At 35.8% G+C, this 14,684-nt stretch overlaps 1 protein-coding gene across 16 annotated transcripts in view; it reads left to right on the top strand.

Moving 5' to 3' along the window:
- The window catches only part of ERC2 (ELKS/RAB6-interacting/CAST family member 2), a 461,566-nt gene that overhangs the window by 171,447 nt on the left and 275,435 nt on the right, over positions 1-14,684 (top strand). For 11 of the 16 annotated variants that reach the window (XR_010990493.1, XM_068163671.1, XM_068163674.1 and 8 more), the window contains 3 exons: positions 5,405-5,542; positions 13,297-13,437; positions 13,977-14,117. Coding sequence is in view for 15 of the 16 variants with exons in the window: in XM_068163671.1 (XP_068019772.1) it covers positions 5,405-5,542; positions 13,297-13,437; positions 13,977-14,117 (420 nt within the window). In the remaining variant the exon portion in view is untranslated. The remainder of the gene's footprint in view (positions 1-5,404; positions 5,543-13,296; positions 13,438-13,976; positions 14,118-14,684) is intronic. The other 5 variants (XM_068163682.1, XM_068163680.1, XM_068163679.1 and 2 more) reach the window with 2 other exon arrangements.

Genomic DNA, 14,684 nt, shown 5'->3' with positions numbered 1-14,684 from the left:
CCACACACTAGAATAAACCTTTATTTAGAATAAACCAAACCAGGTTGGAAGAGACCTTCAAGATCATCGTGTCCAACCCATCAACCAATCCAACCCATCCAAACAGCTAACCCATGGCACCAAGCACCCCATCAAGTCTCCTCCTGAACGCCTCCAATGACGGCGACTCCACCACCTCCCTGGGCAGCCCATTCCAATGGGCAATTACTCTTTCTGTATAGAACTTCTTCCTAACATCCAACCTGAACCTCCCCTGGCACAGCCTGAGACTGTGTCCTCTTGTTCTGGTACTGGGTGCCTGGGAGAAGAGACCATCATCCGCCTGTCTACAACCTCCCTTCAGGTAGTTGTAGAGAGTGATAAGGTCACCCCTGAGTCTCCTCTTCTCCAGGCTGAGCAACCCCAGCTCCCTCAGTCTTTCCTCATAGGGCTTGTGTTCCAAACCCCTCACCAACTTTGTTGCTCTTCTCTGGACTCATTCCAGCAAGTCAACATCCTTCCTAAACTGAGGGGCCCAGAACTGGACACAGTACTCGAGGTGCGGCCTAACCAGTGCAGTGTACAGGGGCAGAATGACCTCCCTGCTCCTGCTGGCCACACTGTTCTTGATGCAGGCCAGGATGCCATTGGCCCTCTTGGCTGCCTGGGCACACTGCAGGCTCATGTTCAGCCTACCATTGACCAGTACCCCCAGGTCCCTCTCTGCCTGGCTGCTCTCCAGCCACTCTGACCCCATCCTGTAGCACTGCACTATATAGCTTATTTCTCTTGAAGAGTGTATGCAGCCAGGTAATCTCTCTTGTCCTGCTGACACTACTGTAGTTTTACACATTCAGCTTCATAAACAGTTCCTTATGAATAAACAAAAGTGAGCTGCCCTTGCTTCTGCATTATTTCATACCAACTGCAAACGTAATATGCATCTCTACTGCCTCAACCTGTTTCCATTAGCTTTTTTAATGGATTGATTTGCAGTATGCATTTTATTGCTTTTAGTCTTGGAAAGTCCTTGCATTATAAGTGTTAAACACAAACCAAGCACTCTTTTATCTATCTCAGAATTTCAGCTGAATTTGTATTTTTTATTTTTTAATTTTTTTTAAAGGATTATCTTCTTTCATGGCTGGATTATGAGAATTTAGAAGGTAGTAATAGGGTAGTTACTAGCTCATGCCACTTCTCTATGGCTGGTGTCATCAGATTCATGTGAGGGCTGATGTATGAAGTACATCTGCTTCATTAGCTCCTTTGTGACAGCTGCTGTGCAGCTGCACTTTGCTACTTTCAACTGGAGTCCTGATGTAAATTTGAGATATCCAGACAGGTCAATCATCTTTTGTGAAAACCTTGCAGACCCATTGATTTGGATACTTCTTTCTCTTCAGGCACAAACTGTATCCATGGTTGGAAATTCATATCCTGAAGTGTTATGTAAAATTGATGGACAGCTTTACAAATACTTTTGCTGTCATATTTGATAGTGTAGGATTGAGTTGATCATACGCTTTGGGCCATCTAAACTGTCTAATATGTAAGAAAGTCTGGTTGGGCAAAATAATGAAAGGAAATAAAGCTAAAAGATACTATTGAACCGTGAGGTATGTTGCAATTTGGAGTACAACGTTGCTGTATTACTCCAGTTTGGAAAATGTACATTTGGAAGGCAGTAACAGGAAGGCACTCTGGAAATACTTTAAACTGAGAATGTATTGTTCAATAAGTAACTATAAGGTAAAAGCTTAATTCTGTTGAGAAATAATACAGCAATTTGGTAGCTATTGGAACTGCTTATGAAATCTAAGAGTGTTTTCCATCTCATGATGAGATCATCATCTGTGGAACAGACATGACCTGTGTTTTACTATGAAACAGATCTCAAAGACTGATGCCTAGCGAATTAAAGAATAGAGCAAATCCATTTTTAATTTTAAAAAGGCAGTGAAACAGAATGTTTGTCTGAGTTATTTAAAACTCAAATACAGAACAGAGAGGAAAATAAGAGCTATGTTTATGTGTTTAATGGTTCCACTAGCTAGGTGTAGGAAGCCTGTGATAAATTCTCTCTTACACTGTCTTAAGTTCTCAATGCATATTTTTAAAGGCAAATTGTTATAGCATGGAACATTTCATTTTATGTAATTTTCTTGCAAATTCCATAGTACAGTGCCTTAATTTTGATAAAGGAAGTAATTTTCTTTTGAGAACTTGGGTTACTGTAGAATATTAAAGCCTGTCTGTGAGTGAGATTTATTTTAATCCCTTGAGTATTTAGGAAGCATTCCTGAGACTCTATCACCAAAAAGTGACAAGATTAGCACTTGCAGTTTATTGACAAGATGTCTCATAGGAAAGGCTTTTATCTGTAAGGGTATTATTTTTTTTAAATGGCATAAAGTCTAAAGCTCTGGGAATATACACATGCTCTGAAATATGAAAGAACGGAGCAGTTTCTTTTCATACAGCTGATGGTACAGGGACATAGCTGTAAGGTTTACGTGTTGACAAAATTACACAGTAATTTTCTCTGAGATGAAAAAATAAGTGCTTGAGGATTAAAAAAATCTTAATTGTTATAAACTGAATTCAGGCATTCTCAAAATCCAAGTAAGCAATTATTAAACAATAAAGTCGTATTCTTACATATATATTTGGGAACAGGCATATGTGGGAGAATAACAAAGGTTAGCATAGGATTTGTTTTTCTTCCTGGGCTGAAAAAAATGAGGAAGAATTAGATCATGTCTTGTGTTCCAAGATTTGGGCATGTGAGGCTGCTCAATCTTTTTCTCTTTTGTATCTTTTTGAGTGAATACTTTATGATTAAATGGTCATAAAATTTTGTCTGTATTAGCAGATCTCTACTAATCCCATGCCCATCCCAACAAACAAGTACTCTCCAGTACTGAGACTGCTTTCACATAGCCTGGTGTCATCCTGGTCCCTTCAAAGCATTTCCTTCAGATTCATATAGCACAAATAGAAGAATAATCAGATCCTTTCCTCTTATTTTACCTATGGACTATGCATTGAATGACCTATTTTAAAGTAGTTGTGATTCAATAGGGATGTTTTTAATTTGCCGCCTGTTCTCTTTACCTCTGAGGAAAGAATTTTGTAAATGCTGAATAATTTTAGAACATGTTTTCTTGGTTAAGGCTTGGATCATATTTTAAATTAATTTTAAGAGGAAGGAAATCGTGTAAATACTGTGGAATTCAGATAAGCACTGTGCATAGGAAATAAGTACTTTAATTTGGGGTGCCTAGAATTGGAAGGTCAAGCTGATGATAACAAAGGACCAGATCTTAACTTGGTTTCAAAGAACATGTAATCAATATTCACTCTCCTGTTCCATTTCCTTTTCACTTGAGAATGTATTTTTGTGTAGCTGAACTGTGCAATTGCTTAAGTATTCCACAGGGTGTCATGATATAGTTGTGGGAATCATTAGTACTCGGATGAAGGTAATGAAACATAGTGTGCAGTCCTCTGTATGCCAGTTAATGTAATTTTAGATGTGACTAATACACATGCCATAAAATAAAAAGTTCTTAACTCATTAACACATGTATCTTATTTCTGTGTGTGTATAAAATATACACACGAAGAAAAATATTACAAGAGGTCATTTACAAGAGTGAGCCGTTCTGTCAGGTCTTCCCCAAAAAACCTTTTTATATATGCCTTAGTATTTTATAGTTTACAGAGCAAGTGGAATCTTTGGCTCATAGCTGTAATCTGACATACCAAACTGTGTATGTATGTAAAAAAGAAAGAAGTACAGTACTTATATTTGCCATCCTGTTATAAAGAATTTCTAGCTGGAATGTGCTCCTCCTAATGCACTTTCAAATTTTACTTCCCTTTAATTTTCATTTTTATTTAAGTTCTTTTAAAATGGGATTTTATTTAAATGAACTCTTTACAGTGCACACTACTGTACTGTAGGTTTTATGATTTGTTGATTATAAATATATATATTTAGGAGTTTTTTTTTTCCTGCACATATATAGTGTACTAAGAAGAGAATTTTTACCTAAGTATGTCCTGTATTAGAGTGTGATTGATTATGGTGATACATTTTTGCATATGGTCAGAAAATTTACTTGGTTTTTTTCCTTTACACAACTGTTGACTTCTGTGGTGCTGCACGTGTCACTGAATTCAGCTTCTGGTTTGTAAAAGAATCTTCAAATACGGTTTAACAGCAGTTATGAAGGATTCTGCTTCTATTAAAATCTGGGTTGTTTTAAATGGAAATGACATTGTAATGCAATTTTTCTCAGGGCCCTTATGAAATGAGCAGCAAAACTCTTACTCTTTTTCGGTAGCAACAGAATGTGATCCAAAGTGTAAAATATCTGATGAAAGTAAGAATTGGAATCTCTGTGGATAGTCATAATTTGTCTAATTTTAACAAGATGTTTAAAACCAATTGTGAAAAAATGCTACCTTATGGATTGAGGCATTTTTTTGTCATATTATGTACAATTGCATACAAAAATAATGGAGTACTTAATTTTATTGCTACTATTTATTCATGCTAAGTATAATGGAACAAATTTTGGATTTATGCCAGTGGCATAATAGTTAGTGACACTCTGAATGTAGGATGAAGGGAGGTTGATCCTTCTGACAGACAATTAATAAAATTGTATGCATATGACACAGCACATGTTCTCTCTGCATTATGCCCGGGAGATCATAGTGCCTTACAGTCATAGAAGGTGATTGCCATGACAGTCGGAAGCTGAGTGCTTTTATTCAGATTTGCTTCCAAAATCCATATTGTCTTGTGGGCCAATTTTCTTGTGCAAAACATTTTTTTATTAAACCACTATAAATCATGGCCTGTTTAACAAATCACTGTGTTTATAGGCACCTTAGTATGTGCAAATGCTTCCTAGAGGAAGATGTTAGCAGCAATTTTAATAATCAAAAATAGTGTGTCATACCTTATATCTTCATGGAGATGAAGAAAGTGTATGGAAATGGTGACCATTTTGTTATTTGAGGCTTCTTGTTTTGTTTGAGTTTGGCTTTTTGAAATACAAACATCCTGGTCTCTGTCCAGGTGAGTTTCCTTTACGAGCAGAGCACTGTGGAAGAGGGTTTTACACAGACTATAATTTTTCTTCTTCCTCACTTTGCCTCTCTCTTTCTTTGTCCTTCTTATTCCAAATTGAAGGATCTGAAGTGTTATTTCCACACATACTTTGAATTACTGTACCTTAAACTAAAGTAATTAATATCAGAAAGTATTTAAATAATGAAATACCTGACAACACTGAGAAAGTATACTGAAAGTGTACTGAGGCATGTGTGTCATATGACCGTAGCACCCAAGTCTCTCTTTGAATGCTAAGACCAGCCGATGAATATTATCATTTGTTTTTATTTTCAGATTGAAAATCTACAGGAGCAACTTAGGGACAAAGACAAACAACTAACTAATCTAAAAGACAGAGTGAAGTCTTTGCAGACGGATTCTAGTAACACAGACACAGCACTAGCAACCTTAGAAGAAGCTCTATCAGAAAAGGTAACGTGTTTTTACAGAACAGCATTAGGTGGTGTTCTTGTGGGTTGAGTGTGTCCAGAAGATGTCTTTTTTACAGGTCTGGCACCTGTAATAAAGCCTATGAGCCCTGTGGAATAAGCAGGAGATTGTGTTTTGGTAACATAAGCAAGGAGTGATTTCCAATTGATGAACTGAAGCAGGACCCCAAAGTAAAGGAGGATGCCCTTTTGAACGGGCATGGAGTAAATGGCACAGGGCATGGGAATATTTCTCTTAGTCAATAGTATGAGTGGTTGTTCCCTGAAAGAACAGAAAAAGCATGGACACCTGACTTAAAGTAGAGTTTTGGGTATTTTTCTGGCTTTGTGATCTTGATGATCCTGTTCTTTTATCTGCTAAACAGAGCCTAACTGAACAGCCAACAGCAAGTGACTGTACTGACACTCTGACTTGCTGTTAGTACTACTGATTTCCCATGCTTAATTTGTAACAGAGACTGTATATCATAAGAAAAAAAAAACAAATCTACATTTTCACATTCCCAGAATGCCCATAGAGACAGCTAAGAGCGTGAAAGTCCTTTAACCATCATGCTGCCACTGTCAGTGCAGAAATCAGAGTAAATATCAGACTGGAAACCTGCCAGTTCTGTGCAACTGAGCATGAACTAGATTGTGAAAAGCCAAAGGAATCTTGTATCCCATTTCCCGCTTCAGCTGTATCTGCAGCACATCAGAGAAAATGCAGTTATGCAATACTTCGTGGCTAGGGTAATTTGCTAAATTGCAGTCTGTCTTCAATTATAATGTTATTTCTCTGTTGAAAATACTGAATTAATGACAGTTTGCCAGGCGTCACAGCAGGCGCAGCTAGTGTGAAGGTACTCAATAGGTGATGTATAGCTGTCTTCTCACTACCAGAAATACAAAAGAATACTGGTTTAAAACCTAACCCAAATTGCTGAGGCTTTTTTTTTACCAGTACCATTCTAAAATCTGTTGAAATAAATACAAATTAACATGTGAATGTAAAAATCTTTATAATTTTGAAGAAGTTTTGAATATATCTGAAAAGAAAATATTTTATTAATGTCAGACATATATGCATTTTTTTTTATATCATAATATTTGTCCCAGAGATTGTTTAAGAATTGTGCAATAGAGTTTCTTTGTGTGTATAACTTGAAATGTGACAACATTAGAAATGATGATGGTATAGAAATTTTGTGTCATCTTTTTTTGATTGCTGTGATAAAGGTTCAGATCCTGATATATTATGCTAGTTTTAATGTTTTTGGAAAACTTAGATCCATCTCTGAAATGTGTTTTTACAATTCACATCCACTTCATTTAGAATTGCATGGATAAATATGAACAGACCTTTTTAAAAAGAATGAGTGTGATTGGTAGTTTTTCCGAGTGGAATAGATGAGAGCATACACGGGGTCCCCAAGGTTGAACTCTGCACAGAGTAGTGCCTTTGTTTACATACAGTCAGCTGAGAACAGCATATTTCCTGCAGTGCAAACACATTACCCTGAGACACATACACAATGAATTCCATGGGATGCTTTCCTGTGCCACAGAGATCTGTCTGATGGAGGCAGTTGTGTCTTTTGAAGCCAATGCTTTTGAGAAGTGACAGGAAGCTGAGTTGCACTGTGGTTTCTGGTGACTGTTTCAATCACTTAGGTAGACTGTAACTTAGAGAAGTTAGGTGGTAATATCTGAAGGAAAGTACTCTGTATGTTAGTGATATGCTTATTGTTCTATGCTACTTCATTAATCTAAGGAAAAAGTACACACATTTTTTTTTTTTAACAAATGAGGTTTATACTGGGAAATGGTTTTACAGCTTAGAGGTGATTAGTATATTAAATAAAAAGGAGAAAAACAAAATGCAGAGCGGAACTAATGTGAGCTTTTAAGAAACAGGATTCTTAATCTTTGAGCACTGGACACAGCAAGAAGCAAGTTTACAATATGAAAGCATCTCTTCACAATTTTGATGGTGTTGTACAGAGAAATTATGCACAATTTCTTTCCCGTCATAAGTTTATTGAAGATCACACTTTCAAGGGCAGGTTTCTCACTCTTTAAGTGTAGTCTCTGTGATGTACTTGCACATTGGAAGAAGCAGCAATCATCTTATGGAAGTTCTAAATGAACCATTATGTTTAGATTTCTTGTGCATTCTGACAGCTGAATACCTTGATTGTTTATTTGTATGTTGTTCCTACTTGTCTTCAGCTTTCCAGCTCATCCTAGCTGCTTTCAGCAAGTATCCTTTATTATCCCTATTCCTGTGTGCAGTAGCAGACCTGTAGACTTTATCAATAGATACTTTTTCCACTGCAAATTCTAGTAAAAATGACCAAATAGATTATTGTTTTTTGTCCAAATGAGACAAAGTAAGATCCCCTAGTGATAAATCCTTATTAATAAGTCCATCAATATAAATACTTTTGTCATTGTATGGAAGCTGCTTTCATTCAGGAATAGCTGATTTCCATGCAGAGACATATTTTTCTATTATACTAGACCTACTTTGCAGTTAAATGATCTTGTTTTTTACTCTGAAATAAGGCATAATTTTTTGCTTTACCTTAATTCCTTGTTAATTAAAAAAAAAAAGGAAATACTTGGAAAGGTCTTTTAAAATGGAAACCAAATTTATCTATATCCATTTAGTTGACCATGATTCACTAAAATTGATTTTAATTGCTTTACTTAATTTCTGTAGGAAGAAAAAAAAAATATAACCATGATTAATAAGATATGAGTGCATTATGAAGCTGTTTTCAATTCTGAAACTCAAATGTTCAAGTACTTATGCTTTTCCTGCATCATTCTTGGAAATATTCAGATTGACATTTTAGCTCTGAATTAGAAAATATAGCTCCTTCGTCTTCATGAAAATAGATTTTTCCAACTATCTGTCTCCAGTTTTCTTTTTCTTCCATATTTTGTATTCAGGTAGCTTGGTAGCACTAGACAAAAGACATCATAAAACAACATAAGTATTCTCTGAAATCATAGAATTGTCATGGTTGGAAGGGACCTCAAGGATCATCTAGTTCCAACCCCTCTGCCACAGGCAGGGACACCTCACACTAGGTCAGGTTGCTCAGAGCCACATCCAACTTGGCCTTAAAAACATCCAAGGATGCAGCTTCTACCATCTCTGTGGACAACCTGTTCTAGTGTTACACTACCATTATGATAAAGAATTTCTTATGTATAATCTAAATCTACACTCCTCTAACATTCCCTCTAGTCCTGTCACTACCCAACACCCTAAAAAGTCCCTTTCTTGTTGGCCCCCTTCAGATACTGGAAGGACACAATAAGGTCGTCTTGGAGACTTTTCTCCAAACTGAACAGCCCTTTTAATCTTTGTATTTCCCAGCAATATTGCTGATATAATTTGGTCTCTTCTCAGGAATCAGAAATGCATCAGAACAACCTTAGTCACACTTGAGGGCAATTTAGAACTAAACAAAAAAAGGTATTAATTTGATTCTTTATCCCTGGATTGGGAGCCTCTCTTTAGCACTGAAAAGTCTTAGTGACATTGAAGGTTGCATTGCAATAAACAAAAATGAGTTTACTCCTGTTAAAAAAAACAACTTGGAAAATCAGGGCACGCAGAAGTGCTATCAGCTTCCTTGATGTTTTAACAAGAAACTTTTCAAAGAATATCTCAGCTCTTGGACAGGCCCAAAGCACCTCAAGAGGTTGCTTTCATGAAGCTGATATTTATAAAGTTGGTCCTACTGTAGCAGCATACAGCAGATAAGCAGTTGAGTATGGCTGATAATAGAGCTATATGCTGTGGCAATTCAGTTCCTGCTTCTGTGATAAAGTGCAAATAGATTAGACCTGTGAGGTCCTAGATTAGTGCATACGGAAAGCTTGCCAATGCAAATAAGACTGAAATAAGAACACATTGTTGGGATTTCTGCAAGCTAGCTGTTAATCAAGTAAAATGTGGTATATTAGGGCCTTTTGACACTTTTTTGACATTTAGTCTTATGCAGCTGAGAGATAAATGAGTCTTCTTTTGTGATTAACTGAGAAAAAAATTATACTGCTCATTAATTAGATGAAATAGTGTTATGTTTAATGTATTATAGAATAAAAAAATTGTTTAGGTAAATAAATATTCAGGAAGAAGCTAAATCTTGAGTATAATTAAGTGGATTCTGATGGTTATTAAACAATTCCACTTAGTGGAGGCTGATATTTTGATGTTAATATTAAAAGGATTAAGAATTTATATTATTTGTTACTAGGAATAATCTTGAAGTTATTTAGTATCCCATATTAACCCCTTTCTTGCACAATCTACATAGCAAAACCCATCTAAGAGTAACATGAAAAAAATCCAACCCAGTACACTTGCTGACTTATCATTTGTGTTGCTGTTGAGGAGCCTTCATTGCCTGTGAAGACATTTCTACCTGAAATGCTGACAGCTTTGAGTCAAAGGGAGGTTTTGCTGTTGATATGAATGAAGCCAGAAGTTGTGTATATCTGCAGTGATTGGGGTCTCAGCCTAGACAGTTAATACTGTCTTGGAAATAGATTTTATTGCAGATAGTTTGCTACCTTTTTTTTTTTGGTATGCTAAACATAGACTGTCATCAGTGTGTATTTCTTTCTGAATGAAATGAGTAGGGGTAAGAGCTTTATATGAGTAGTTAACATTGTTTTTCTTGAGGATTCTTACAGCAACACTAATTTGGTGATATCTGTGTTAAGTTAGCAAGACTCTAAAAGGGAGTTCCTAATGTCAGGGGAGTGCTTGATGAGAAATGAAAGTAGCACTTTGAACTAGCAGCCCTTTGAAAAGATTTTCTATAGGAACCAGGTAGCAACAATTCTTATTACAAGATTATTCAGCACAGTTCTGATTGTTTTCCCATGTCTTAAAAGATAGGAAAAATAAATTGATTTTAAAACTTAAATACAGCTATTTATTCTGTAAAGATATTTTATCTAGTTTTTAAAACCCTTTTAATAATATTTAATTTTGGTAATACATGTAATTACAAAATTCTCAATGGGAAGAATTTCTAAAAATGTTGACTGTTGGTAAAACAAATGATTACAGCTGGAAGCCAATATTTTATCACTAGGAGGGGAAAAAAAAATAATCAGAGGAACATAAATGTTTGAAATGCCTCTGTGAGGAAAATATTTGAAATAGATCACGTTTTGCACTTCGGCCTGGTTTCACATCCAATAATAGAGTAGTCATATAACAAACATCTCTGAAGATTATTATCCTACATCTGCTGTTGATGCTTGATCATAATAGCTCATGCTGCATAAGAAAATGTGTTGCATCATAGCTTATACAGTTTGCTGTATAAACATAATGCAAAAGTGAGTTAAATGAAAAATACTTTAGATGGAAATAAGGAAATATAAATATTAAGGTTTAAATTAAAATGGTAATATACTCAATTGTATTTACACTGAGGTCTACAATGAGCTCTACAGAAAGCAGCATTAGGAATATTCTAAATAAGGAAAGATCACTATGAAAAGCTGTGTATTTTCTTCTGTTTCTTGAAATAGGCCAATGTATAACACAGTAAATCCACTTGATTTAAGTGTATCCAATTAGTAATTTAAAATAATGAAGTATTTATCCAATTCATGCAGAAACTGATTATTAGTTTTATACTTGAAGCATGCAGGTACTATGGCATTTAAATGATAGCAGTCAGTAAATGCGAGATCTTCAACAGGTGCTTAGTGAAACACAGATATATCAAAGCTGAAAGTACAAAGGGACATTTACAGAAAATGTCCCAATCTTCCAAACCCATAATGTCCCACTTTCTCATAAGTAGTTCCTTTGCTGTGCAGCGTGAAAGGGGGAGCAGACAACAAGCAGAGGCAACCGACAATTGTCAGCAGAGCTGCTAATGTGTTACAAAGGCTTAAATTGTGAAAGTGGGGGGGGAGAGACTCAGCAGAAGAGAAATAACCAGTGACTGAGGTACAGAATCTAGATAATGTCTCTGCCTGTTCCATAGAACCAGTGAGACTAGAAAAGACCTCTGGAGATAATCCAGTCCAACCCAGCTGCTCAAAGCAGGGTCAACTTAGAGCAGTTTGCTCAGGATCTTGTCCAGCTGGGTTTTGAATATCTTGAAGGCTGGAGTCTGCTGGGATGAAAATCAGTCTTGAGTTTAGGCTCTTTTATTATGTATATAAGTGTTGACAGTTGGATTTTTGCAAAATATGCCTTGAGCACTGAAAAGCACAAAAGCAATCTTCAGAAAATCCTCCAGGACTTGAATGAACATCATACTTAGTGTGTGGAGAAAATGAATGAATGAGTAAGCAGGATGTCTTCTTAAAAAGTGCTGTTACTACTTCAGCTAACTTTGATACTGAAATTGCTTTTTTATTTTGTTATCATGACTAAGTTTATTACAAATCGAAATGTACAGCTGATGAAACGTTTGTTGAGATTCAATAACAGCTGAGAATATATTGATATATACAAAGGGAAACTATATGTGTAAGTGTAGTGTATATCCATGGATGTGTGTACCTGTATCTCCAGTGTGTGCTTGTATATATATGGCAGTGTAAGGAGTCAGGAATATTAGAAAATTAGCATGAGATTTTTTTCTTTCTAATATTAGCCTTCCATCAGTTTTGTCCAGTTGTATGAAACAGTATTTTAAACACTGGTCCCACTTTTAATCCCCCTACTGAAGATTTCAAGCATAAATACCAAAGCACTTGAATAAGATCTGTGAGCATGCTTGTGGCTCTATTTGGGCCACACCATTGGTGGTGTAGGATTTAAGTTGAGATGTAGTTTTATCCCATATAGGTTTGTTTCCTGAATGGTGCTGTGTCCACTGTGCCCCGAGCACCATTTCCAAAAGTAGTTCTTCTGATATTCTGCTTAAATTGACCTATTCCCAATTCAAATGCAAGTCACCTCATTATTTTATTTTCCTTCATTAGTATTTGTGTCCTTCAAGAATTGGTAGAATGTGACTTTGAAGAATGCAATCAAAGCTTAACAAACCCGTACTACTGCATCTGCCTTTTATATTTTACCCTTTAAATTTATTACATTTCACCCTTTGAATTTGTTACCCAGTCCTCAGCTGGTGACTTTCAGCAGTCTTTATAATAGTAACTGGAGGTTAGAAAAATATTTAAAGACATGATTGAATTTAAATGTGTGTAGAGTTACTGTTAATTAGATGGAGGAAAAATTTCCTTTGGATGTCATAACTTGTATCAGTGCACATTTTCTGTGTCTTGGACATCTTTTCTTTAATTTGTCCCCTCAAAATATAATATATGTAAGCTGTAAGTTACTGATAATTTAGCAAGTGAATGATTTCTAGTTAGATCTGGAACACTAAGAACTTCATTCAGTCTCTGTAGAGGTGCTGGCATTCAAAAACCATAACCAAATTCAAGAACAAGAATATGGGAAATGCTGAGATAAATAACTTTCCATATCTATCACAAGACAAAACGTATTTATATCACTTTAGATATTTAATGAGGCTTCTGTACAGTGTTGCTTGTTTCAAGTACTTAAAACCTTGATCTAATGCTTTTGAAATCAGGGAAAATCTTACATTGACTTTAATACCTTTAACACAATTGTCCTCTGCTTTTAAAGGCTGATTTTTTCTAAGCTTTACTTAATGTAAAAAAAATTTATTCTGTCTTTTCTTAACATGATTCCCAACTTTCTCATTTTGCAATTGTTTCCCCTGTTAGGAAAGAATAATAGAACGCTTGAAGGAGCAAAGGGAGCGAGATGACAGAGAAAGACTTGAAGAAATTGAATCTTATAAAAAAGAAAACAAAGACCTGAAGGAGAAAGTTAATGCTTTACAAGCTGAACTGACGGAAAAAGAGGTCAGTCTTTTCAGTAAAATCTATATTCCTCTATCTATGTCACTATGATGAAAGAAAGTCCTTTAGGATTCCTCTAGAATAATTTCTGTCACTTCAGTGATCAGCTTCTGAACTGCTGTATTCTTAAGTATTCTTCATAGTCCTCACTTTTTGCACATAAAATACTGCTTCCGGTTTTGAACAGTTGTGTGTCATTATCTCTACTTCTCCTTTTACATGAGCCTCCAGTAGGCTCAAATATTCCATTGTTGCTTCTGTTTTTGTTTGTCAGAGCAATAGATTTCAAAGTAATTGTGCCTTCAGAATATAATGTCAGCTTGTCTCTATTTAAATGTTTCTGTGTTTCACTGTATGCCAGCTCCTGCGGTTCCAATTTGTTGTATTCCCAAAATGGTCTCTTTTGCTATCAATGCTTATCTTTGTGCCAACTCTTTTTGGGTAAGGGTGGGGGGGAACAGCATCCAAGGGATCACTAAGTTGGCAATAAGTTAGCATCCTGTTGACTAGGAATTAACTTTTTACTCTTGGTCATTTTTCAGTCTAGTTTAATCGATCTCAAAGAACATGCATCTTCATTGGCATCAGCAGGGCTGAAAAGAGACTCCAAACTTAAGTCTTTAGAAATAGCCATAGAACAAAAGAAGGAAGAGTGTAGTAAGTTGGAAGCACAGTTGAAAAAGGTAAGTTCCATCTTAAAACAACCAACCAACAAGATGAACAAAAATCAACATGCTGCCCCCTCATTTTGAAAAGATGAGCTTGTTTACTCCTCTTGGAGTAAATCTAAAATCTACCCATCTTATGCTGTTTGCTGATGCTTGCATCCAATAGTACTAACTTTTTCTTCAGAGGCATGGACCAAAGCCACTAGTGAGCCTCAGAAATTACCTTGAATACTTCTCTGATAGAATTCTGTGAAGCTGCTACAAATAGATGAATAGATAAAGTGGGATGAGGGCATTAGAGAGAAAGTAGAAAGGCAGAAAGAAATTATCAGACCTGTGATTTGTATATGTGTGAATTTGTACTGCTATTAGATGTAGATTGAAATTTTTGTAGCATGGGGAAAAAAAGTAAAGGCTCATCCATGAAACCTTGTACTTCCTACTGAACAAAAATAATATTCTCGTTCCAAAATGGAAACTCCAGCTAAATTTAATTTTGGCACCCCTTTTTTTTGGCTTTGTTAGTGAACATAAAATAATGCATAATTTATTGCAGCTAGCAATTCAGCATTTCTATTCAGG

Source organism: Melanerpes formicivorus, unplaced genomic scaffold (assembly GCF_026170545.1).
Source record: "Melanerpes formicivorus ecotype bairdi unplaced genomic scaffold, bMelFor1.0.p_v2 SCAF_74, whole genome shotgun sequence".
In the NCBI taxonomy this organism is placed as follows: domain Eukaryota; kingdom Metazoa; phylum Chordata; class Aves; order Piciformes; family Picidae; genus Melanerpes; species Melanerpes formicivorus.
The sequence above is the reverse complement of the archived record's forward strand: the minus strand, read 5'-3'. Positions and strand labels throughout refer to the sequence as shown.